At 35.4% G+C, this 27,947-nt stretch overlaps 1 protein-coding gene across 2 annotated transcripts; it reads left to right on the forward strand.

Moving 5' to 3' along the window:
* The first annotated feature begins 239 nt into the window (after positions 1-239).
* nr2c2 (nuclear receptor subfamily 2, group C, member 2) lies at positions 240-27,941 on the forward strand. 2 transcript variants are annotated; one of them, XM_073818802.1, is made up of 15 exons: positions 240-376; positions 3,397-3,525; positions 10,998-11,099; positions 11,179-11,376; positions 15,134-15,239; positions 16,262-16,441; positions 17,278-17,425; positions 17,685-17,772; positions 18,208-18,338; positions 22,269-22,443; positions 23,995-24,116; positions 24,204-24,343; positions 24,556-24,696; positions 24,813-24,918; positions 26,666-27,941. In XM_073818802.1, the coding sequence occupies exons 2-15, from the start codon at positions 3,466-3,468 to the stop codon at positions 26,838-26,840; spliced, it is 1,872 nt and encodes a 623-aa protein (XP_073674903.1). In that variant the 5' UTR covers positions 240-376; positions 3,397-3,465; the 3' UTR covers positions 26,841-27,941. The 2 variants fall into 2 exon arrangements, with proteins under 2 accessions (XP_073674903.1, XP_073674904.1); XM_073818803.1 differs by having other exon boundaries at positions 24,559-24,696.
* The last annotated feature ends 6 nt before the right edge of the window (positions 27,942-27,947 follow it).

Consider the following 27,947-nt stretch of genomic DNA (forward strand, 5'->3'; position numbering starts at 1 on the left):
GGAATGGTGCAATGACAATTAATGTCTTTGTAAGTTTAGAGCCCATTTGTTTCTCACTAGAATACGCATTTAAAACCCCACTCAAAAATAATATTTTCACATGGTTATCTAACGTCAAGGCTTTGTGCATTAGGAATAAATTGTTATCACAGGCTGCCAATCCGCGCTGTTGTGTTGGAGACAGACATGATGACGTCAGCGACGCCTTGCTCCAGACGCTCGTGTCCGCGCAACCGTGAACGAGCCCGAGAGGAAGAAAAACTCTCGCACGCTTGCAAACGGGGTCACGAACTATGACCTTTCACTGGAGTAAAACAATAACAAATAATGTGCCATAAACCCGAAAGCATAAAAACTACGTCCGTCCCTATCGCAGGTGAGCAGCTTTTCATTTCTGTATGTCGCAAAATGGTTGGTCAAAACGTTTGCGTGAAAAAAAAAAACCCGTTTGCGTGTGGAGTACAGCGATACAGGCCAAGGCTGTTCTCAAAGCTCATCCGTGCTGTAAACAATCAAGCTTGTGTTTTTATTTAACGACAGAAGTCTGTCCGAATATAGTATGGTTTAGAATGACTGCCATATTTCACGTTATTCTAGAGCTACTGCTGTATATAAATATAATCGAATCAATCAATGTGATGTGATTTATACGTCGGTATACGTGATTTAAGTATTAGCTGGTTAGCCTGAGAGCTAACGTATGAACTCGACCCTTTTACCTTTGCCACCGCGGGTCTCTCCAGTGGGAGGATTTAGCCTCAATTTTCATGCTATTTAGTGGATGCTTTTGAGCAGTCGCCTGACTTAACATGAATGTTACTGTCACGAGGAATTACTAATGTTTTCAATGTTAATTATTTTAGCAGACGCTTAACAAAGGCTTCGTGTTGTTGTTGTTTTTTTTTTCTTGGCCTTGCGCCAAGTTCTCCATTTTGTTCCGTTTTTTTGAACACGATTTCCTGGATAGCTCGCTCTGAGGCGTTTTATTAACCTTACCAGTAACCTATCAGCGAGTCGTTGAATGATGACAAACAGCAATACCAGCCAATAAAAAGCCTGTAATGCTTCATCTGAATTCTGTGATTTATATAAATTAAGACGAGACACTGCAGGTGAATAGGGTAAAATAAAAAAAGGTAACTTCTCACCTTACTTACCCGGTTGATCGATTACATTGATAATAGCAAAAAAAAAAAAAAAAAATTAGTTTTCTAAAATTTTGGTTTAAATATGCAAATGATGCATTATTTAATGAAATAAGGTCTAATTTGCAGTATGTGCATTGAGCACTGCTGTTTAGTTTGCTCGTTTGGGGCCAAATTTCTTTTTTTACTTTTGATACATATGCATTTTTGAAATATTTAAAACATTTTAGTTTTATGAATTTGACTTATCAGATCTACCAATTGTTATATATTTTTTTTATTTTGTGCTGGTTAATTATGAACAATAGATAGTTGAACATTTACCAAAAACTGGAGAGAATTGCGTGGGGCCGAGGGGCTGCTGCTGCAAATATTTGAGTGACTCCTCCCCTAACAGATAAAATCTCACTCCAAACTTTTTCCAAAACTTGAGAGCCCTGCATTTGTAGTACAAAAATCTGAACACTGGATAAAGTCAAATGTTAATACAGAGGGAATTTTTTGATATCTAATTTTGTCACTCCATAATTCAGAAAATACGTAGAACAGGGTTAAATGTTAATGTTAAAGCAAGCAAATTGTATATGAACAAATCCCTCTGTGAAAACCTTCAGGATATAGACAAGAATAAAAATGTAAAGTTTGGTGTGTGTAAGTGCTACTGAAGTGGAGATTTATGGCTCAAAACTCATTTTGAGAAAACAGCCTTTAAAAATATGTATTGTAATTGAAATCTATTGACACCAATTGATAAAATGCTATAAAAGAAACACTTAACAGTGTCTTTTGGATGTTTTCTTTCCACTAGTCTGAAAAAAACACTTTAAGAAAAAGCCAAAAATCTCAAACTTGACAGGTGCATGAAAAAACTGTGTTTTTACCTGCAGTGTCTCCCCTTAATATCTATGTATACAGCCAAATTTGAATACATATCTGAAATCTGAAACTTTATTCACAAATATTAAAGATATCGGAAAAGAAAGTTACATTTCAATGATTTCTCGGAAAACCTGGCAATAACAGGTAATTGTAAAATTGTGTTTATCTGGAAAGTACATAAACATGTATAGTTGTGGAGAATCCTAGAAAAGCTAATTTGGGGATAAAAACAGATAAGTCATATATATTCTTTAGAAAACTCTATGTTCATATAAAGTATACAGAGAATAAAATTTAATTTGCATTAAGCCTAGAGGCTCTGCTCTGTGAAAAAGAAGTATCATAAATATATTTGTACCACTGTACAATAAGGTTAAACAATATTTATCACTTAACTAACATTGAGTGATAGTTTGAAATAAGTTTCTTAATATTGATTAATGTTCACTTATACATCTGCACTAATACTAATAGTTAAACACTTTTTATATCACCATACATTAATACATTTAGGAGCTAACTTGAAATAATAATATACAATATTAGATTTATAAATTAACACCAACCAAGATTGCTAAATATTGTTAAATGTTGTTCATTGTGAATTTGAGATGACCTCCTCCAGTAACTAATGTTAAAGCCTATTTTAAAGAAGTACCAAAATAGTTTCTGTAAGAGTGTACAGTATGATGAACACTCCATGCTGAAGTGAAGTTGTAAACAATTTGAGCAAGTTTTATTCCAGCCTTTATCAAACCTATGAAATCTTCCGAAAGCTGCAAATATGAGCTGTCTGTCTAAAGGAACATTTTCATGTGTTGCATGTAGGGATGCACCGATCCGACTTTTTCATGTACTATCATGTACCAGCGTCAACTTCATCTTTGTGTCAAATACTAGTTTATTAATAAATAATTCGAATATCTCCTTACTTTTTCCCACGACACATTCATGGTAATTATTTTTGCTGGGGCTTTGTGGTCAACTTTAGCCTACTTCGTGCATTTGAACGTGGAGGCGCGGTTGTCATTGTGACAGCACAGCCCTAGTTTTGCTTCCACGATTCAAGTGAGCCCGACTGTACTTTAGTAATCTCAAAATTTAAAATCGAATGCTAACCCACCCAACGAATATTCGAATAATCTTGTCCAGCCCTACTTAAAATAAATTTAAATAAATAACCTGTAGTAGTAGAAATGAAAAAAAAAAAACCACCAATTTTTCCGATCCCCGATCCAGCTAATTTTTCAATATCGGGGCCGATATCCGATCCTAATATCGGATCGGTGCACCCCTAGTTGCATGTGATATTAGTTTGTGCGTGCAAAACTTATTGAATATTCTTTAATATCTGTATTTGATTGTCACATAGGTGGAGGTGTTGCTGGCAGATGCAGAGCTGGCCTTTGTCCAATCACTCTTCTAATGACTTCATATCACGATGACAACCAATGTGGAGGTGCTGGCTCAGCAGATATTGACCACTGAGCAGGGTTTAGAGGTGAGTGATGTGAGAGACAGGTACAAAAACAAGGTGATTTAAAGGATTAAGGCTGTAACATCAAGCCAGTGGTCAGTTGTCGGCCAGTGTCAGGTCGTTGTTGAGCATCTGTCATCCAAGTTTTTGTGGTGTGTTCTGCTCCTTCATCACTTATTAAGCTCAAGTCAAGTCTGTACAGTGTTAAACCTTATTTAGTAAGAGTGTGGCTGATGTAACTAAGCTGATCAGTTATGAAACAACCTTGATTTAGCTATAAAGCAGCTCTACAGAAGAGAACAGTGTCTTCATTCAACTCAGATCAGTTCACGTTTGGTTCCCATCTGATAATCTCATCTGTCTCCCAGTGGTTTAGCTCATTGGCAGTTTAGCATCATGTGATTTATTCACTATAAAACAAATAAAAAAACACATTGCCGTCTTTACATAGTGGAATTGGATGTTCACTGCCAGTTCATTTTCTACCAGTTCTTTTGGAATGTGTTTAAAGGATTGTGGGTGATTGGAGGATGTGACGGATACACTTGATGCATCTTTCAAAATACTCCTAATGAACGAATGTGAAACATAGGCTGCCTTCCAAGTAGGGCTGGGTATTGTGACCAATTCGGCAATTCGATTTGATTCTTATTTTTATGGTTTCGATTCGATTCGATTTCGATTCGATTCGATTCGATATCGATTAGCTATCAATATTTAATTTAAAATGTTAGTTTTGCAGACATGGGATCCATATTTTGATATAAATGCTGGTAACTGAAACTCTCCTACTTAAGTTTATTAATGAAATACACATCTACATTAATAATAGGGTGCACACAGTTGTTTATTTTAAGCAACTTTTATTTTAAATGAACACTGTAACAAGAAGTCATAAATATGTGCATCCATTGTACACCATGTAAACAAACTGCAAAATGCACATTACTGAAAAAATAAAATAAAAAGACTGTAAATGTGCAACAGTGAAATATATTAAGAACTTCAAACATGTTTAAGAAATAAAACATTTTTCTAAATTCAAAACGTTCAAAACAGGCCCATCATAAAGCCCTTGTCTGCATATACAAAACATTCTAACTGTCCATAAAACTAACAGTTCTTAGCTACAGCCTTATCATTTTTGATCACCAGATTTTTCTGCAAAAAAAGCAGCTGATCAACATGTTCTGATCTGATCTAAGGCAGCTCCTTTGCACTGTGATTAGATCACAAGCAGTTGAGAAAACTCTCTCAGCAGGAACACTAGTGACACCTTCAGGACGAGAGGTGAATATTCAGATCCTCTTACGTGAAGCACGTGCATTAAGAGTCGATTCGGGGATTTCCCGAATCGATATCGTTGTGTTAAACTGAAGATCGATTAAAATCGGAGAATCGATATTTTTTACCCAGCCCTACTTCCAAGGATACTTCTAAATTGAGACGGCCTTCGATGGTGCTTGATGACGTAGTAGCTAAGAGACACTTCATTAATGCATTTTTTTTTTTTTTTTAGCTTTCCAGCATAAGTTTTTTTTTTTTTTTTTTTTTTTATTGCAATAAACAGAAATTACAAAATGCACAGAACAAATAGAACAAAACAGGTATCATCAGCAAACAAAGTATCTTGCATTAATACTTAAGTAAAGGATAACATAAATGAGAGAAGAAGAAGAAAAAAAAAAAAAAAAAAAACACCAGCGGGGCACATGAATAAAATATAATTATATATTAAGGAGAAATCTTAAACATAGCACAAATTCTAGACGTTTTTATAGCTTTTTTGTTTACAGAGGTAGATATTGTATTTAAATACAATTGCAGTTCTTGTTTAAAGATGTTAAAGTGGGGTTTACAATTAGTATATTTACATTTATGTATATAAAACTTTCCAATAAATAACAAGAGATTTATACAAAAACTTGCGTTAAGCAGATTCTTGTCTTTAACATAAAAACCAAAAAGAATGTGTTTAAAACATAAAGAAAAGTCAAAAAAAATATTTTGGACAATCAGGGCATTAACCTTATTCCAGAAAGACTGAACAAAAGGACATTCCCAAAAGAAATGGGTCACAGTTTCAGACGAAAAATGACAAAAAGAACAAGATGTGTCAATGTCATTCTTGAATTTCTGCAAAAACTGCTTGACAGGATAAAACCTGTGTAATATTTTATAAGTTATTTCCTTAACTTTATTTGTTAAAAAAAATTTCTGAGGGAGTGACCAAACATATGCCCACTTAATATCATCAAAAAGGTTATTCCAGTAAGAAATTGAAGAAGAATTTGAAATAACAAGTTCCAAATATAAAGATCTAATTTTGTGATTAGATTTTTTTTCCGAAAAACAAATAGAACCAACCACAGTGGATTCAGGATTGGGTGGACGTACAAAAATCAACGAATCACTGTTGTTATTTCTAAAAAGCATACAAATTTCCAGAGAAATGGCCTTCAAAACAGTATTAAATTCTTTCCTAGATACAGGAAAGTGAAATCTTAAAATAAAATCAGAGTAATTCAAAAAATTACCATCATTGTTAAACAACTGGTTCACTAACAACAAACCATTATTAAACCAATTTTCCAGAAACAAAGATTTCTTCTTATGGAGAATATTACAATTGTTCCAAATAAAGAAGTTGTGTGGCGAGAAATTATGCTTATAAATAAGTTTCCAAGCCAAAAGCATCTGCTGATGATATCTAGAAAGTTTAATAGGGAGTTTATTAACAGAATAATTACACATCAATAAAAAATTAATACCACCTAATTGTGAAAAGACATATCTAGGGATTACATTCCAAATAGAAGACTGATTGTGGAGAAAACGTTTAAGCCAATTAATTTTTAAGGTGTTATTAAGAGAATTAAAGTCAATAAAATTTAATCCACCCTTATTATAAGAATTTAAAATGACATTCATTAATGCATTTAGCAGATGATTTTATCTAACTTGACTTTTTGACTTAAGGTTGTATCAAGGATTTCAAGCCTGAAACATAAAGTGTCTTTCGCTCTGCCTCCCTCACATTCCAGCACCAGTACGATAGTCCACAACACCAACCCCCTGACGGTGATTGGTTGGAACACTGTTTGTTTTGCTGTGGAATCATTGGTAGCACCGATTGTTTTTTTTTTTTGGCATATCTCGGACCCTAGGCTGACCAGAGAGATGAGGTTTTTTTACAGTCAATTTATGGGGCAGGCAGCGAGCGGATCATGATGAAAGGTCAGCTGAATTTGACACTTTATGTTTCAGCCTAGAATCGCTGATACAACCTTTAATTAAAAGGAAAATAATCAATTCATTACAGAACCAACAATATTAGGGATGCACCGAGATGAAAATTCTTGGCCGAAGCCGAACTAAATTACACTCTGGGCCGAACACGTTTTTTTCATGTTTTTTCCCTGATGTATTTTACCATGTTTTTTTTTCACCATTGCATAAATTAAATAGCCAAAATGTGCTTTTTACTAGTGTTGTCAAAAATATCGATACTTCGATAAATATCGATACTGAAATATCTGAACGGTACCAATACTACTTTCCCAAAGTATCGATACTAGCCGAGCTGTCACTTTTACTTCTCTCCAAAGGCGTGACAAACACCACACGTGACCGCAGTGCCTGTCTCGTCTCATTTGCTCTGGTTAAATAGCATAAGTGAAGGGAATAGAAATGCGAGTGCGGCGACCCTGCCACCGACTTTGGCTGATAAAGAACACAGCAGCAGTGCTATCTGGAAATATTTTGGATATGAAACAAATGAACACGGAAAGCCGAAGTACACAAGCAAGCCAATATGTAAACGTAAAGAGTTGCTACAGAGCAGTGCTAACAAAAGACGCTAACACTACTAAGTTCGCAAGGCACCTGAAAGACCGACACCTGGATCTATATAAAGAATTTCGATAGGTTGGTAACTGTTCTCATTTTCACATTACTGAATTATAAACAAGCTTGCCTATTATTGTTGCTGACATGAGTGTTGTCTTGTTTTTTCACCGTAATTCGTTAATATAATCTGACTGAGGAATCTTAGACAAGTAAATACATCAACTGTGGTCGAATGTAAATCAACTTGTGCTTTTTTAACTTTATTTAAAAAAAATTATTAGTTAAATAATGCAATTTGTCTTAGTGTCGATCTAGTGAGCAACTGAGCATTGCTTTCACGTGTGATGCACGCACGTTTGCACGGATCGGTGATTATATGTGAATCTGCCATTAAAATCTGTTCGTCAAATAATGTTAATGTTTTAACCAGCATTTATGAACGATGAGCAATGCATTTGTTACAGTATATTTTCATTTTTGATAACGGTAGGTAATAAAATTACAACTGATCATGTTAGCTCTGGTCCAATAAAAACTATTTTAATTAGTTCATGTATTAGTAAATGTTAGTTTAAGTTAACTTTTAACTAAGATTAATAGATTTTTTGTAAGCATTTTTCATTGTTTATTCATGTTAACAAATATCTATTACCATTAACTTAAGTTCTAAGATTAGTTATGTTCAGTTCATTTTAAAAGCGTGGTCTAAAAAGAAAAAAAAAAGTTTGTTAAACCACAAAAACAACACACTCACAACCTATACCACGAGCTGTATTTGTATTTGAACAGCAAATAAAGTATGAAACTCAAATAAAGCTAAACATTGTCATGTTATATTAATCTTTAAATTAAAAAATAAATTTACCCCCTTAATATTGTGGCAGTTTTTTTTTCTCTGTGGTATCGAAAATGGTATCGAAAATGGTTTATTTTTCAAGGTATCGTATTGAAGTTCCAGTATCGTGACAACACTACTTTTTACAGTTTTGTCTTGCTTTTAAATAAAAATATTTACTTAACACTGAACAGTTTTTAACATTCCAGTAGACATTACAGCCCCTACCAACGAAGCACAATTTAACTTAAAATTAATAAGTTAGTAAAATAATATTCTTTGGCTATTTTTAAGACCCCCTTCTTGAATCAGGCATGTGTTTTTAATGTACAAATAAATGCAGCCTTGCTGAGCAAAGGAGAATGTTATAATGCATGTATTAAAAGAGCTGTTGTAATGATTGTTATCATTATTTTTGTCTTTTTTATTTTATTTGACAGAACAACAGTAAAATTACAGTGCTAACATTTATGAAGGTTGAGTTTTATTTTAACGAAAAACCTGAAGCACGTGCGCTAAAAGCCTGTCAAACCCTGCTGAAAAAACAGCTCAAACCAGCCTAAGCTGGTTGGCTGGTTTTAGCTGGTCAGCAGGCTGGTTTTAAAGGGGTTTTGGCCGCTTTCCCAGGCTGGAAGACCACCAGCTAAAAACCAGCTACTTCCAGCTTAAACCAGCATCTAACATTATGGAGATGGATGGCTCTTCACGTCAGGATGACCTTGTTCCAAAGAAAGGTAGTAACGTTTCCGATTAAGCACAACAAGCTGCGAAAAAGAACTCATTTTGGACTTTGTATGTGCATGTGTGCACAGCAAACCGCCTCTGGAGCATGTGAGCAAAAGTCTTGCAGCTTGTTGTAGTGGAGACAAGAAGCACCAGTGTGAAGCCAATTTGAGCGAGTGAGAGAGAGAAAAGATACGGTACAGCTGAATCACTCATGCTGTTTTCAAATGACTGATTTAATCTGATAGTTTTTGTGGATGTATTTACTCATCTAACCTACATGCTGTATGTTTGCAGGAATCTCGAAACCTGCGGAAATGAATAAAACTATGCAATATACACACAATCCCCCACCGAAATTCAGGACCTGGGTGAACATAATTCTTTTACATCAGCCAGCCCTAGTTTAGGGGGTAGGGTTAGCGATAAAAATACAGTTTGACATATAAAAACCATTAATGTCCCCTGGAAACCAGTGTGTGTTTGTGTGTTTTAGTGCCTGAGTTTAATGTTGGTGCTTTTTGCGCTGGTTGGCATTAGTGTTGTATAGTCCAATTGAACACTGATGTTGTGGTATATGCAATTGGCAGGAGCTTTGTCCTTGCAAGGTTGAGTTGGAGATGATGCTCCTTCTTCCAGGCAGAGATAGGACTGTTACACCCTGGTCCTACCATCTACATAATGACTGCACCAACTGATATCTAGTGATGTCAACCTACTTGGGCTTCTTCAGTGTGCTCACTTGTGTCTGCCCTCTTCACTTTTCTCGCCTGGCTCCTCTTTAATTGTCGGTGTCCTGCTGATTGGTGTTCACCCCGTTATATTAAAGAAGTATGTGTTGATCTAACTGTGCATTTGAATCCTCAGTACCACACATGGCAGTCAGTGAATATTTCCAACACATTTTAACAATACCACGATAATACTGATAGTGTAATCATTTAGGTCACTGCAATCATGATGTGAAATTTGGAGGAGAAAATGAGGAAAAAAAGGTGAATGCATGCAGTAAAATTGCAACAAATTGTGCTAGAAAGTAAATAAAAACTTCACTGGTAGAGAAATAGAGTGATCACACTCTTAATAATTTAATTAAATTTAAAAGGGCTAACATTTCTAAATAAATGTGCAAAATAATTGCATACATTCTCTTTTCTTGACGAACACAGAATCGTAGAGAAGAGAGAGCAAAACAAAACACCGGTCACAGATTAGAAGTATAAAATGAGGATTTGTAAAGAAAAGTGTTAAAGGTTTTTAATATTAGCCGAGAGGAGATGTTTTCCTGTAAACAAAACTTGGTTCTCGCGAGACCAGCATATTCTCATCAGTGCTTACACCGAGTCTACGTTCTAACGCCACTCTCTAGTGAACGCAAGTACAATAGATAGCAGAAGCTAGAGATTACTGGCTTTATATACTAGAGATTTATAACATTTTAAATATGGATTTTAAAAGTGCATTGATTCCTTTATTAACCCTCTGGAGCCACCTGGAACACTTTATGATGGATGGATGCAGTTTATTGGACTATTGAATATCACCCATTCACTTTTAATGTCACTCTAATTGTATTCATTTGAAAGAAGAAAGTCACCTACGATGGCTTAAATGAGGGGGGCCGGATCATGGGGTAATTTTCCTTTTTTGGGTGAACTATCTATAAATGATATAATAAAATATAAAGAACTATTTTCATGTGATATTTTAAAATGCAGTATTTATTTCAATAAGTAAGCTAACATTCCATCTAGGAGGATAAAATATTTAATATTTCTCATTCTTTACACCATTTAACATTTTCAGGCAACATTCAGTCTTAACTTTTGTAAAAAATGGTGCATATGTCATTTTTAAACATAAGATCAACGTAAACATGCAGTGTACATTTTAAAATACCTGATGCATGCTTTTAAAACAAGTTTTTAACAGATTTTTTAATTTCTCATTTTTGCCAACCCCTTTTTGTCACTGACCTAAATATGTTTTATATTTCCATTGTTTTCTTGAAGTGGACCTTTTAGTTACCATGGAAACACACTGCCTTTGATGCTCAGATGAAAATAAATTTACCGTGTGTGTGTTGCAGGTACAGTCATCTGCGTCAGACAGCTCAGTGATGAGCACCTCTCCCCAGCGCATTCAGATCATCTCCTCTGACCCCTCGGTCACAACCCCCCAGAGAATACAGGTTCACACACAAGCGCACACGCATGCTTTATCGTAACACATTCAGACACACTCACACTCACACTCTTTCTCTTTTTCAGATAGTCACTGAGCAGCAGACAGGTCAAAAAATCCAGATAGTGACAGCACTGGACTCCACTGTGCCCAAACAGCAATTTATCCTGGCAGCACCTGATGGCTCTTCAGCAGGCAAAGTCCTCCTGGCATCACCTGAGGGTACTAGTACCAAACAGCTTATTTTTGCCACTGCTGACAGCCTGGTGCCTGGCCGAATTCAGGTATGAAGTCACATAAATGCATGAGTGTTTCTTTAACTCTGGGCACATTTGTGTCTTTTTTTATTTCTTATTTTTAGTACATGCACTTAGGTGTAGTTGCACTTAAGAAAGTACTGGGGAATATATGCTAACTTAATGGGTTAAGGTTGTTATGGTACGTGCTGGACTGACGAGACGAGAGACGAGGTAAACAATAAACATTAATATTTAATATAATCTTCAGATAAGCAGGCTGGAACACTCAGGAACAGGCAAGAGAATCCACACACGAATACAACGTTTAACGACCGACAGGGAACTGAAAACAGAGACTGACTTATAAAGCAAACTGATTACACAAACGGTTACACAAACGAGGACTAAACCAAATGATAACAAAATGACAGGGGGGAGATAAATGGCCAAAACCAATGACAAGACAGACAGAACTGTGACATTGGTTAGGTTTACGGGTAATTACTAATTTATTGTGCTGTCAAAATTTGCGTGTTAAAGCTGGTGATTATTTTTTTCAGTTTAACGGAATTAAAAAATATTTAACGCAGTGAAGGCAGGGGGCGTTTTTTAGTCAAAGAACGTCTTTATGACCACGTCAAATGAAAGACATTTCAGACGCGATCACGTTCAGCTACGGCAGCTCTTCAAGTAATAGCAGCCAAATAACCTAATAATCCAGTTGCTTTGATGTCAGTTAGTCAAAGAACAAAAGAAAAAAGAGGAAATCAATAACTTTTATAGCTTTATTCATCTATATATATAATTTAGTAGGGATGCACTGGACTTTCGGCAACCGAAATTGATATAATTAACGAATAAGCGAAAAGGCAGAATAAATAATACGGAACGATGAGGTGACGCGATCAAATAGAGACGCGCACTAATGCAGCAAACATGTGGGCAGTGTGGAAGCATTCAAAACTGTCCGAGAAAGACGCAAAAATCATTCTAAGCACCGACAGTGAGAGACTGTTTATTCATTTTATTAATTATTAACTTATTAATTAATTAATTCAGTTAAATTGTGCTTTGTTGGTAGGCTATAATGTCTACTAGAATGTTAAAAATGTTCAATGTTGAGTAAATATCTTTAAATATTTAAATAGTTTTTTATTTTTTTATTTTTTAAGCATGACAAAACTGTAAAAAGCATATTTTGGTTATTTAATTTATGCATTGTTGAAAAAATTGGCAAAATACATGGGGGGAAAAAACATGAAAAACCGTCTTCGGTAATTGGCATTCGGCCCAGTGTTTGATTTTGTTCGGCTTGAGCCAAGAATTTTCATTTCTGTGCATCCCTAGGATATTGCCTACTTACTGAGAGGCACAGGTTAATAATGGGTTTTGTTGAGTTTATATACCGCTTAAAACCCTCAAAAACAACCACAATACATTTGAACAACCCAGCAAGCTTATTTCAAAGAAATCAGCCTCACCTGCAATTTAGGTTGTGTGTTTGGTTGATCTGGGAATCTTCCAGGCGGTGTCCCCGTCTGCTCAGTCAGATCCGGACCACTCTGAACTCGATGACGATGTTAAAGGGTTCCAGATTCAGATAATAGGTTATTAAAATAATTACTCAGAGTCTTCATTTAAAATAAGTATTCGAATCACCATCTGAGATGGTTTCGGTTTATTAAAACAAAAACTCATAAGCAATACATAAAATAACAGCGAGGTAGTTTTCACCCGAGGAATGGCAAAAATTTACATTTTTCCAAAGCCATTTATAGTCTCCAAACCAACTCACAAGTTTTCAGACATGTCCTCTCTAAAGATAAGCACACACACATTTTAGCTTCCTATACTAGCAGAGGCCTCTCGTTACCATAACAACATTGACACAGGAAATATCTATGCTGCTTTAGCATCAGTCCTTTAACAGCCAACCGAACTAGCTCTCTTTAACTCTTCATTTCTATTGTCACACACTTTAAAACTAAAATAACAAATGCAGGTAAAACAGAATCATTCCACCTTAGATGTTCCATTCTGTAAACTGGTTACAAAATGCATCTCCTGTCGGGAAGTACAATGAACTCTTCACCTTTTTAAAACACGATAAACTGCACGTACACATCTCGTGACACCTCCTAAGAGGAACTTATATCTTCTCTCTTTGATAACATCTTTAACAAGTCAAAATTTATCTTGGGCAAAAGAAGAAGTTTGCAATCTCAATGTTTCCAAATCAGTTACTAAAGAGTTTAGCTCAGAGCAAAAATTATTTAATGCAATCAATTCCTTCAGCAGCCTCATCATTTTCCTTGCCATTTCTTCTTGTTTTCTAATTAACCTTATTATTTCCCTTAGCTTAAAGAGTGTTGTTTGATGTTCCATCATTTCTTTTCTGAAGTCCCTCTTCGTTGCACCGTGATGTCCGTCTGTGGCGACGATCCTTTTTCTTTTGCTTTTTGATTTGTCTGTCGTGGTCCTTTTGAAGTCCTTGGATAAGCAAATCGTCAAAGTCAATTTTCAATGTACCTGAATCATTATAGTTGCCTAGGGAGATTTGTTCAGGGGTCTCCTCATATTTAAGTTTTAAGACTCCACTGGGGCCCATCTCATATCTAACTCTTAGGGCTCCATTGGGATTCTTTATTACAGTTTATGAGAAGATTGTTTTAATTTCACTTAAATTAGAAGTTCTCTCATATAGTTTTCTCAATTATAATGTAATATTGAATGGCTATAGTCAGTGGTTAAATATTAGGGGGGGAAAAAAAACAATTTTCTAGAGACATCTGTAATATTGGTTACAGTCTTTATGTTGTTTCTACCTGAATTTGAAGATTGAATGTAAAAATTATTGCAGTATAAAGGTATATTTAAAAAACTTTAATGTTACGTGGGATTATTTGCAATTCATTTCAGAAAAATATGCTATTATTTATTTATTTTTGTTATTAATTGACAGCACTAGTAATTACTATAATAAGTACATAGTATATACATGCAGAATCAAAACAGAAATTGCAGAACAGATTTTGGCTTTTTACTGCTACTGTTTATCTTTTTTTTTTTGCTTGTCTCTTGTCCCAAAGTCAGAATTTTAATCTTACAATATTAAAGTGGAACAAAGTATGTCCCTGCTCAAAGCAGTCTGTATTTACTTCACTCCATGCTTACTGGGAGGAGAAAATATGGAAGCGTCTTTCCTCCACAGAATAAAAAATGACTTTGAGTTTGTCACAATTCTGACTTTTCTCATCAGTATTGGGAGTTTATATCTTGCAGTTCTGAATTTTTATTTTCGTTCAGAAAAACATTAATTTTTAAGAATTTTAAGATAAAAAACTTTTTTATTCAGTGACGGAAACGGGCTTCCCTATGAAATCTCGCTCCGTGTGAAAGAAAACACTGACGCTCCGAATTTCTAAAAGCTTGCTCCTCACTGCAGGCCAAAATCATACATCTTTACACCACTCACATTTAAATATGTCAAATATTGATTATTTTCTTGTTGAAGGACAACAAACAAAAGTCTAGGTTATTTGTAATTGAATTAAAAATCTGGCATCAGTGAATAACAGCTTTGTCACATAATGTATTTTCGTGTTACTCCATGTTTTATTGTATAATAATGATGCATTTTTACTGCATACTACCCCTCTGTGAACTAGAGAATTACGTTTATCCCAGGCATCATCATCATCATCATCATCTGTGTCTGGGGTTAATCTGTGGGTGTGTAATTGTGCTGTAAAATGGCTAATCCTAAATGCCAAGTAAGTAATCCTTCTGCCTTTTTGGGTAGTTTGTAACAGATGCAGTGTCAGTGGAGAGGCTTCTGGGTAAAGGGGCAGACATGAGCCGAGCCCAGCCCATAGAATACTGCGTGGTGTGTGGAGATAAAGCCTCAGGTACAAACACATTCAATGTGAATAATGCCAGTGCATGCAAAGCAACATTACGTATGAGAGACATGTGTTGCCCAAAAAATGCCTCATGAGTATTGCATGCTGATATAGCAAAATATGCCTAAAATCACTAGGACTTGCACTGTAAGCCTAAGTAGATCATAAAGATTATTACTCTATGTTCTCAGATTGTGATAGATTTGATCTGATTTCAGTGAGATATTAAACATTTGCATTACAGCTCTAAAGTTTGTTTTTTGTGAAAACAAAAGGAAATTTGGTTGGCCCAAAAATTTACATTCGCTGAGAATTCACTCACCCTCGGGCAATCCGTGAATTAGTTGAGTTTGTTTCTTCATCGAATCAGAATCCTTTCAAATTGAATCCACCAAAGAATCCTTTGCAGTCATTGGGTGCCATCAGAATGAGAGTCCAAACAGCTGGTAAAGACATCATTGAATTAATTAATAAATCATTCATTAAGGCATTTTAACTTCAAACCACTTGTTTCCACATAAATCATGAGCCCTCTATCCATAATACTGCATTGTTATGGATTATTGATTACGTATTATTTTGGCCAAAAGCTACAAACAAGTAGCCTTTTACAAGATGTTAACTGATGGACAGGAGTGGTGTGAATTACTGTGATGTTTTGTTTTATCAGTTGTTTGGACTCTCATTCTGACGGCACCCTTTCACTGCAGAGGATCCATTGGTGAAGTTGTGTAATGCTAAATTTCTCCAACTCAATTCATCTAGATCTTGGATGACTTGAAGGTGAGTACATTTTCAGCAAGTTTGTATTTTTGGGTGAACTATTCCTTTAAATGGAGACAACGGCAGGGTGCCTGGGAAACTATTCTGCTTCAGGTGCTTTTATTTACCTGGATCTTCTAGTTTACAGATTTGATTTGACTATAAATAAGAGAGTAAAGATGTCACGTGGGAGTTGGTCATTGTGTTATGTCTATGATGTTGGATGTTTTTGTTTACATTTTATGTGCGGGTTTGTGTATTTGAAGGGAGGCATTATGGGGCAGTCAGCTGCGAAGGGTGTAAGGGGTTTTTCAAGCGAAGTGTGCGCAAGAGTCTGACATACAGCTGCCGCAGTAACCAGGACTGTGTGGTCAACAAGCACCATCGCAACCGCTGCCAGTTCTGTCGTCTCAGGAAGTGCTTGGAGATGGGCATGAAGATGGAGTGTGAGTGGAATAAAATAATAACAACAATTCTGACCACTTGGTCGTACCAATAAAAAAGGCACAAAACTGTCACTGGGATGGTAATATCTACTAATATAGCACTTTAGGTAATACTGTACCTTTATGTACTGACTATGAACCATTTAGGGATAAATCATTTTTTTTTTATTTTATCTTTTGTACCTTAGAGCAGTGGTTCTCAATCCTGGTCCTGGAGGACCCCTGCTCTGCACATTTTGCATGTCTCGCTTATTTAACACACCTGATTGAGATCATCAACTTGTTAGTTCAGTTCATGGATCTCTCTCCTAATGAGCTGATGATCTCAATCAGGTGTGTTAAATAAGGGAGACATGCAAAATGTGCAGAGCAGGGGTCCCCCAGGACCAGGATTGAGAACCACTGCCTTAGAGCACCCAGTGATGGCTTTGTACCTTTTTATCTGAGAGTGTTTACCTGTGTCTGATCTTCTGAGAGCGTATAACCTCATCTGAACTTATTAACACCCCGTAGACTTTGAAACGGTGCTGGTGCTGGCTGGATCTCAGCTGGAGGATCTGTAACCTGCTTTCAGAACTGGCCCATGTTAACAGTGACATGAGAGCCGAACAATGTCGTAACTGACTATGATACTATACATCCTTCCCACAAACTTCACAATCTTGAAGGATTTAAGAGCATGTATTAAGAGGACATTTTAGGTGAACTTCAGGGCAAAAATAAAACGCCACAAATGTGTCGATTGTGGCCCCTTTAAATGTTTCAGAATTGCACAGAGAAAATTTGGAAGGCTGACGCTTCTGACAGCACTCATGCATTTTGTATTTCTCACATAGCTGTACAGAGTGAGAGGAAACCCATTGATCTTCCTAGAGAAAAACCTGCCAACTGTGCAGCATCTACAGAGAAAATCTACATCAGAAAAGACCTGCGAAGTCCCCTCATCGCAACACCAACCTTCATCTCTGAGAAAGACGCCTCACGGTGAGACTCACATTCACAAACCATCTGTAACCAGAGGTTTACTTTCAAAACAAAGCTCACATTAATATAATTCACATTAGAAGTAAGAATTTCATGTAGTGGGGTTCAATACAGGTTATTTATTTGCTGTAGCTTATTTTGACTTTATTTCTTAGACATAAGTATATCAGACACCATTTGATTTTAGTTGCTTTAGATAAAAGCATCTGCTAAATGAATTCATTCAAACATTTTGATCATGATTTAATCCTCTGTGCAGGTCCAGGCTGTTGGATTCTGGGATGCTTGTCAATATCCAACAACCTTTAATACAAGCTGATGGCACATTACTATTAGCAACAGACAAAGTAAAAACATCTTCGTAACTTTTTTTTATGTCTGTAATTTTTTATTTTTATTTTATGTTTTGTGCAGTCTAGGGTTTCCCAAGCTGGAGTTTGGGTTTTCTTGGGTGTCTTAAGGTTATGATTGCCAAAATGTCAAATTTTAATCATTCTTTACTCTGATCTCATATAACAAATAAATAAATTCATGACAACTTTTTGTATATTTATTTGGAAGATTAAACATTAAATAAAAATGAAATGGTTATTCAAGAGTAATAGCTGACTGTTAAAAAGTTAAAAGGTTGGAAGTCCCTAATCCAAAATGTTTTGGTATTTGTTGTACAAAACAAACAAACAATTTGTTTAATTATAATTATGCATATTATAAACATTCAAAAAAGCCGTAGCTTTTTTTTATATTCTAAAATATAAATGAAGGTGTTGTTTGTTCATCAGACGGCGTCAGGACAAGGTGATCTGGGGACGTTGGCTAATGTGGTTACGTCATTAGCCAACCTGAACGACCCGATTAGTAACGGAGAAATGACAGACAGTCAGTTGGAGGAATCACCCAGTGAAATCACACGGTGTGTTATTAATGCAGACAGTGCATGTGTATGTTTTTCACAACATTGTGGTTTTAGTTATAGGAATAAGTGAAGGGTTCAGATGCAAAAGCCTCTAAGTGCCATTTGAAATTTCCTTTTAAGGGCAGACACTGCAGGCAAAAACAGTTTTTTCATGCACCTCTCAAGATTTTGGGCTTTTTGTTTTTTCATAAAGTGTTTCTTCAGACTAGTGGAAAGAAAACATCCAAAAGACACTCTTAACTGTTTTTTATAGCACTTTATCTATTTGTGTCTATAGATATTAATTACAGGACATATTTTCATATTTTTTCTCCTACACTGAGCCATACATCTCCACCTTAGTATCTCTTACACACACCTAACTTAACATTTTTATTCTTGTCTATAGTGTTGGGTTCGAGTCCACCTAAGTCGAGTCTTTAAAGTCTCAAAGTCATGTAACAGAATTTACGGCTGACTTCATTTATGTATTGTGACATATTTCAGAGTGAAACAGCTTTTAGAATGTGAAAAATTATAGGACAGGACTTGACTTTATTCTCACTTTCGTAATAATGCATCGAGTCAGTAAAATTCCCGTCAACTATCCCTGGATTTGGCAATAATGCTCGAGTCCGAGTCAAGTCAGAGTAAAAATGCATCCGAGTCCGTGACAAGTCCGAATCCGCTACAAATTGTACTCGAGATCAGACTTGAGTCCGAGTACAAGTCAGAGTACCCCAACTCTACTCGTCCTGAAGGTTTTTACAGGGCAATTTGTTCATATACAGGGTTCCCACGCGTCCTGGAAAACCTGAAAAATGTATGACTAATTTTCCAGTCCTGGAAAACACATGGAAAATGAGAGAAAATGGTAAATGTCCTGGAAAATCTTGTAGTTGTCCTGGAATATTATTATTAAAAAAAGGAATTGTGTTATCCTTTAGCCAAGCCTGAAACAAATAATGCTAGTATTAGAAAATGTTCAAACTGCTATTCATCGTAACTGGCCAGTTTCTGCTCCAAACACGTGATAACCAATCAGACGAAGACGAACGCAAAGAGGAGAAAATATTGGCAAAGAAAGCTCACTGTTCACGATGCACAAAATATTGGAAGAAAATCTATAAAATTTAGTTGGGGGGAACTCAGAAAAGCATAGGCGGTATTTTCTTTTCATCTTGCCACTGTATATTATTATAACATCCATATTAAAGTAGTATTTAGGTGCAGTGCTGCTTTGTTTACAGCACCAGCCAGGGAAACACTGTAACCGCTTCCATAAGCACCACCTGCTGTCAGAGAGAGAATTTGCGCTCTCGACCAGTGTGCTGTTTTTGTTTCCACCAGAATTTTTTTTTAATGTAGCAGAATTTCATATAGTTAGACCATATTATTTTACATTTTATTTAATGTTATATTTTCTTAAGATCGTAGGGCTGAACGGTATGGTCAAAATGTATATCATGATTTATTTCTTAATTTTGATCGATATAATTCTGATATCGAAATGAACAATATTTAAAAAAGCTTCAGAATTACTGCCAAGAACACCCACAACAGATCTCTTTACAAACTTCAAAAAAATTAATTTGCCAAATCTATGAAACCACCTTCTATAAAACTATATAATATTTTAGAAAAAAATTGAATGTTCACCTTTTATTTATATTTAGCCCTTATACAAACAAGAAATGTGAAATCACCAAATAAACATAAAACTTTCAGACTCACCTTAATAAGACTAATATATTAAATAAACTAGAGACGTGTTTGGAGCAGCAGAAATATCAGTTTCCCCGGTAACAGCTGTACACAAAGCAGCACTGCGCTCATGAATGCCACTTTATCAGATAAAATGAAAATGGCATCGAAACTTTTCTGAAGACAGTTAGTTCCCTTCAAAGATGCATTTAAAACACCTGCGCTATGTTTTGATTTTGAAATGTGCATAGCTAATGTTTATTCAAAGAAGTCAACTGCCATAAATAAATCAATGTATGCTGGTAATGTATATTGTAATATCAGAAATCATATCACCGTTATTGAAAAACATTATATTGCGAAATATATTGATATTGATTTATTGTCCAGCCCTATTGGATTGCGATGGTTACCTCTCATTTTAAATGGCTACAGAAAGTTTGCCCTGTAATAGAGCAAAACACATCTTGTTCATATGTAGTTTTCTGCCTGTTCTAAGTATTTTCTGAATTATGGAGTGACAAAATGAGATTTAAAATAAAATTCCTTCTGTAAAAACATTTTACTCTGATATGTCAAAAAAATTAAACGAGATTTAGATTTTTGTACTAGAAATGCAGGCAAATTAGTTCTGTTCGTTTACCCTATTCACCTGCAGTGTCTCGCCTTGAAATTAGCATTTTTATCAGGCTCCTATGTGTAGGTTTACTAATTTAACTTTAATGGCAATGAATAGGTTCTTGTCATCAAAGTGAAATAACTGAACATTATATATATATATATATATATATATATATATACAGATGTATCTCAATAAATTAGTAAGGTTGTGAAAAAGTTTATTTATTTCAGTAATTTAACTCAAATTGTGAAACTTGTGTATTAAATATTCATCGCACACAGGCTGCAGTAGTTTAAGTCTTTGGTTCTTTTAATTGTGAGAATTTGGCTCACATTTAACAAAAACCCACCAATTCAATCTCAACGAATAAGAATACTTCATAAGACCAATAAAAAAAAAAAAAAAAAAAAAAAAAAATTTTTTTAGTGAATTGTTGACACCCTTCACAAGGAGAGTAAGCCACAAACATTTATTGCCAAAGAGGCTGGCTGTTCACAGAGTGCTGTATCCAAGCATGTTAACAAAGTTGAGTGGAAGAAAAAGATGCACAACAAACCGAGAGGCTTGTCAAGCAAAATCAATTCAAGAATTTGGGTGAACTTCACAAGGAATGGACTGAGGCTGGGGTCAAGGCATCAAGAGCCACCACACACAGACGTGTCAGGAATTTGGCTACAGTTCAGGTATTCCTCTTGTTAAGCCACTCCTGAACCGCAGACAACGTCAGAGGCGTCTTACCTGGGCCAAGGAGAAGAAGAAATGGACTGTTGCCCAGTGGTCCAAAGTCCTCTTTTCAGATGACAGCAAGTTTTGTATTTCATTTGGAAACCAAGGTCCTAGAGTCTGGAGGAAGGGTTGAGAAGCTCATAGCCCAAGTTGCTTGAAGTCCAGTGTTAAGTTTCCACAGTCTGTGATGATTTGTGGTGCAATGTCATCTTCTGGTGTTGGCCACTGAGTTTTTTGAAAACCAAAGTCACTGCACCCATTCACCAAGAACTTTTAGAGCACTTCATGCTTCCTTCTGCTGACCAGCTTTTTAAAGATGCTGATTTCATTTTCCAGCAGGATCTGGTGTGCTTGACTGGCCAGCAAACTCACCAGGCCTGAACCCCATAAAGAATCTATTGGGTATTGTCAAGAGAAAAATGAAAACAGGAGACCAAAAAATGCAGATAAGCTGAAGGTCACTGTCGAAGAAACCTAGGCTTCCACACCACCTCAGCAGTGTCACAGACTGATCACCTCAATGCTACGCAGAATTGAGGCAGTAATTAAAGCAAAAGGAGCCCCTACCAAGTATTGAGTACATATACAGTACATGAACATACTTTCCAGAAGGCCAACAATTCACTAAAAAGACCTATGAAGTATTCTAATTTGTTGAGATAGTGAATGGGTGGGTTTTTGTTAAATGTGAGCCAAATCATCACAATTAAAAGAACCAAGCCCTTAAACTACTTCAGTCTGTGTACATTGAATTCATTTAATACAAGTTTCAAAATTTGAGTTGAATTACTGAAATAAACGAACTTTTCCATGACATTCTAATTTATCGAGATGCACCTGTATATATTTTTTGGCATTTGTTTTCAAAATGTGCTTTGTTCTTGTGAATGTTGCAGTGCCTTTGACACGCTAGCTAAAGCTCTGAACCCCAGTGAGGCGGCGGAGGGCCAGAGCTTGTCGGAGGTGGATGGGGTGGGTGGAGCTACAATACAGGTGATCAGCAGGGATCAAATCACACCGCTCATAGAAGTCGAGGGACCTCTGCTTTCAGACACACACATCAGCTTTAAGGTGTGTACATGACACTCACACTCTTGCAAAATCCTCAAAGTCAACACGAAAAAAAAAATCTTAAAACTGTTTCAAGCTACTGTTGTAGAGTGCATGTCTGAGTGATGTTATTTATCATTGGTTTGAATGAATGTGATAAAGTTACAGCAGTAATAACATCAAATCTGGACAAAGAAGTCACATTGGACCGTGTGGTGGTGCTCTAGAGCTTGAATCCACATTCTAGTCTAAATGTCTCCTCAGTAGGTGACGGAACAGTTTTAACACAGAAGTAATCTTCTGCAATCCACTGCAGATTAACTAATTTGAGTCATTTTCCAGGCTGACCCACTTTTCGCCATAAAACAATGCAGAGCAATACTTGATATGATTCATCAGGAATTTATTTTATCACATTAAATACATAAATAATAAGTTCATTCTGAAATTTAAAAAAAAAGCCATTTTAGCAGAGGAAATGTAACAGTAACACTGTGAAATATTAATATAATCTAGCTGACAAGCTGACTTTTTAAGCATCAATACTCTTGTAGTTTTCAGTATCAAACAGTCCTTCAGAAACACTTCAATATCAAGTTACATTTCAATGTTAAAGACAATTGTGTTGCTTAATATTTTTTTGGAACATCTGATACTTTTTCAGCATTCTTTGATGAATAAAAAGCATGAATAAAAAAAACATTTATTTAAAATAGAAATGTCTTCTAACAATATACACTACTGTTCCAAAAGTTTGGTGTGAGTAAATTTTTATTCTTTCTTTTTTTTTTTGAAAGAAAATGATTACTTTTATTCAGCAAGGATGTGTTACACTGATTTTAAAAAAGTGATAGCAAAGACTTAGATTGTTTTAAAACTTTATTCATCAAGGAATCCTGAAAAAAGTGGCACAACTGTTGCCAACACAGATAAATCTAATAATAAATCAGCATATTAGAATGATTTCTGAAGGATCATGTGACACTGAAGACTGGAGTAATGGCTGATGAAAATTCAGCTTTGCATCACAGAAAAAAAATTAATAAATTAATGTATATTAAAATAGAAACCATTATTTTATATTGTAATAATATTGCAGTATTATTGTTTTAGTTTTTTTGTATTTTGATCAAATAAATGCAGTCTTGAGCGTGAGAGACTTCTTTAAAAAAACATTACAAGTCTTACTGATCCCAAACTTTTGAATGGCAGTGTGTATATGTATTACATTAATATAGTTGGTATTGGTTAATATAATAACAGTTCTACTATTGAAACAATTTATATTCAGTAAACCATTGATCTAAATGTTTCATGCTATTGAATGAGAATACAGAACAATATAAATATAACAATATTTCAACACACTTTTTATTCCTGTAAAGCTGCTTCAAAATTAGTAATATTGTATAAGGACTTGATATAGCATGTGTGAAAATATAATGTTGCTTGTTGCTTAATTGCAACTTAAGATCAGTAATTTAGATCATGTAGTAATTAAGTAAGACAAAAAATAATAAAAAATAATAAAAGAAATGGCTTATGAAGTGTTTGATTATTTTTCCTCTGTAGTTGACGATGCCAAGCCCAATGCCCGAGTATCTGAATGTGCATTATATCTGTGAGTCTGCATCACGTCTGCTCTTCCTCTCCATGCACTGGGCGCGCTCTATTCCAGCATTCCTTGCTCTCGGGTGAGATTTCTGTTGTGGGGCTTCTCTCTATACTTATGGATGTTATCTCTCTGGAGTATCCCAGTTTCTCTCTCTCTGTGTGTGTAGGCAGGAATGTAACACAGCTCTGGTGCGAGCATGCTGGAATGAGTTGTTTATTCTGGGTTTGGCACAGTGCGCTCAGATCATGAGTCTGTCCACCATCCTTGCTGCAATCGTCAATCATCTGCAGTCCAGTATCCAGGACGGTATGGGACAGTTAAACACCAAGTCTGACATCCACAGTATTTACAGAGTGTAATTTGTGCTGGAGATGTGCCAAGATCTGAAACCTTACTCGTATATATGAAACATTGTTGATGTTTAAGCGTTGCTAGAACAAGTTACCTCTGTTAACATGTTAATGTAACTGAAGTGTTGTCATTAGTCTTCAATTAACTAACAACTGATCTCCTCTCAGTAGACAAGCTATCGAGTGAACGCATTAAACTAGTCATGGAGCACATATGGAAGCTACAGGAGTTCTGCAACAGCATGGCAAAGCTGCAGACAGATGGATATGAATATGCCTACTTAAAAGCCATTGTCCTCTTCAGTCCAGGTACACATGCAGACAGCTTTACACAAGCAGGACATTGCTCAAAGAAGGCCAGAATGTCGCATTTGAGTGATTGAAGCAGTTGTAGTAAGCTCACAGCTGATTCATTTATTCCCAAGATCATCCAGGTTTGAGCAGCTGTAGCCAAATTGAAAAGTTCCAGGAAAAAGCGCAGATGGAACTCCAGGACTACGTGCAGAAAACCTATCCCGATGATACCTACAGGTCTGTCCCATATTAAAGTAATACTTTAATACTTAATATTTGTGGCATGCTGTCATTAAAACAATCATTTTTTACACAACAGTTTTAAGGGAAAACATGTTTTCGGTGTCCTTCTGGTGAGAATTTAGAATGCAGCATCTACATATAAAAAAATGCATTTCCCACTGTTTTGCATCTGTAACCATAACTTTCAGATCGTGTGCCAACCAAGAAACCACCAGACGTTGTACAGTCTCAGATAAAGCATAAAAAAACTTTAAACTTCACTGCTTTTAAATTGAGCATATGCACAGATTTCAGTCATTTCTGGTCAACTGTACTGTGCCTTAATAGGAGTGTTTCTCTACGTAATCCATTCACAATCCAATAAAAGTTTTGTTTGTCTAAGAGGATCAAACGTCCATGTATACCATTTCAAGAATGACAAACGGCAGTTTAAAAAAATAAAAAAAGTAAATCGCTAAATATGCGTGAGTCATTGCTATGATCTGACAAGCTGATGTCAAAAAACAAGCTGTGCATTAAATGATTCAGACTACATTCAGAGTAACTAAACTACAGCAGTAACAAGTTTGTGTTGGTTAAATACAGACTATTGAATAGCTTTTACAGTTCAAGATAAAGCTGAAAAGATTTAGTTATTAAATTATATGAAATATTTCAAATTCATATTAATGCATTATTTAATTCTTATACCATTAATATTTAACTTATTTAATTTGTAGTGAACTATAAATAAGTATTTAAATAATTCACCCTTATAGGCTGTTTGTGTCTGAGTTTATTTATTCATTTAATTTATTTTAATGACTTTTTGCACTTGCTATACTATATACTTGAGTGCGGTAAAAGTACTACAATTTATTATACTAGTAATTTTATAATAAATCAAAAAGATGTCTTAAAAAATCTAGGGAGTTGAAATGGCAGCTGCAGCCAATGATTGATCCTCTGCTGCCATCTTCTGGTTATATGGGTAATTTCATGTTATTTTCATCTTAAAAAGACATTGTTTTCTGTGAAATAAATTTTTTTGCATGTCATCTTCTTGAATGAAAAGTGAATCTTTGAAGTGAATTTTATTGCACAGCTGTAGAGTTGAAAAATAATAAAGGCTCTGAAATATTACAAGATTTAAAAAATGTGTTCATGACTATGAAGGCAAGTTATTGATTATTAAGAATACGATTAAGATGTCCTTAAAGAGAATTATCGCTAGCTAGCTAGCTAATGTTAGCCTAAACACGTTATGCTAGTGTTTAGATGTCAGAATTTTTAAATGTACAACTCTGCAGGTACTCTCCTGGGATTACCAGGCTCGGCATTTAAATTATATGTTGTTAAATAATATGAAACTGAATGTTAATGCCGCTATCATTATTTACGTGTTACAATTATTATTTTTCTCAGTTTATGATAAGAACAAGGCAGTAGAGGAGTCTCAAGAGTGTCCCCCTATAAATAGCATGAACCTCAGCTTAAGTTTGCGAGCTTGTTTATCATTATACGGAAGTTCTAAAGAAAGCAATTGTCTGGCCTTAAAAAAAAAAAAAAAAAAATTATATATATATAATTTAAATTATAAATTATTAAATTATAAATTATATATATATATAATTTTTTTTTTTTTTTTTTTCTGTGGTTACTGACAACATGCCTTATTTGCTGGGGTTAAATTTTATTTAAATGTTTTGTTAACTGGCTGATTTGTTAACGTCCTTTCATTAATTGCTCACTGATGTGGCAGGTTGGCCCGAATCCTGTTGCGTTTACCAGCGTTGCGGTTGATGAGTTCCAACATAACCGAGGAGTTGTTTTTTACCGGCCTTATTGGAAATGTACCAATCGACAGTATCATCCCATACATCCTTAAAATGGAGACTGCAGACTACAACAGCCAAATCACAGGCCCCTCTGTGTGATTGCACTCTGACTGTTATTTCATTTTGACCTTGAGACTGAAGTCATGCAAGTCCCATCATCCCTTGCCCTCACGGTGACTCAAATATATCACAGTATATTGAACCGACCAACAAGCTCTACCTCAAGAGGAGCTGCAACAGTGAAAGCCTTTCGGTATGTGACCGTTACCCTAGAAATGTTGTGTTGTCGTTTACAGAGAGATGCATTATGGGACTTTCAGTTCCAGTGACAGAACATTTTCCTCGAAAATTAAACAAAGGCCTTTCTTTTCTAAACCTTAATTTTAAAAACACTTGAGCACTTCATGATGATTCCGATGGAAACAATCCAAGACAACAATCCACAAATTCTCCCATCTACAGCTATGGTCCTTTCCAATGGAAGATGTGATCTTTGGTTGAATGTAACAGTTGATATCAATTCCCGAATCTCTACACATTAATTGTTCTGTTATTGATTAGTATGCAAATGTTCTGTGTCCCACAGTTCATGTAGTTTGTACCGTCACCTCTGCCGTCATGACAATCAGCCTCCTTCTCCTCAGTATCATGTTTTACCTTCAAACTCATGTATTTATTTTATCGAGTCTAACTTTAGAGTTCTCACAAATTAAGATAATCGGATTCGCTCGGTTTTCAAAAAATCATCTGTTATTAAATGATATATAGGAAGTATTTGATCTGTATCTGTATAGCATTTGACTGCTGCAATGTACAAAAGGTGTCATTTTCAGATGTAATTTATCCACAATCATGATAGTTTAATGCACTTACTTACTAATTTGCTTTTTATTTGCAGATTTGTGCACAGATCGTCCTAGTTTCTAATTCTGTTGTCCTTTAGAAAAAATGTTTTGTTTTTGTCCTTATTGTAAGAAAAGTATTGACATGCACTTATTTATATGCACCCCTCCCAAATAAGTATTTAGCTAAAAGTAAAAAAAAGTGTATTTATTTGGGAGTAAAATTAGTTGTAAAGTAAATATACTTGAACTTCCTTACTATGGCTTTTAATGTCCCAACAAACTACAATATGATAAACTACACACACCTGCTGTAGCATAATAAAATGTGTCAAGTCATACAAGTCAGATGAGCAGAAGCATT

Source organism: Garra rufa, chromosome 15 (genome assembly GCF_049309525.1).
Source record: "Garra rufa chromosome 15, GarRuf1.0, whole genome shotgun sequence".
Classification (NCBI taxonomy): domain Eukaryota; kingdom Metazoa; phylum Chordata; class Actinopteri; order Cypriniformes; family Cyprinidae; genus Garra; species Garra rufa.

Coding starts and splice junctions, on each gene's coding strand:
- nr2c2 (XM_073818802.1), top strand. CDS start 3,466: ATGACAACCAATGTGGAGGTGCTGGCTCAGCAGATATTGACCACTGAG. Junction 17,426..17,684: donor TCTGAGAAAGACGCCTCACG/GTGAGACTCACA, acceptor TCCTCTGTGCAG/GTCCAGGCTGTTGGATTCTG. Junction 22,444..23,994: donor ACACACACATCAGCTTTAAG/GTGTGTACATGA, acceptor TTTCCTCTGTAG/TTGACGATGCCAAGCCCAAT.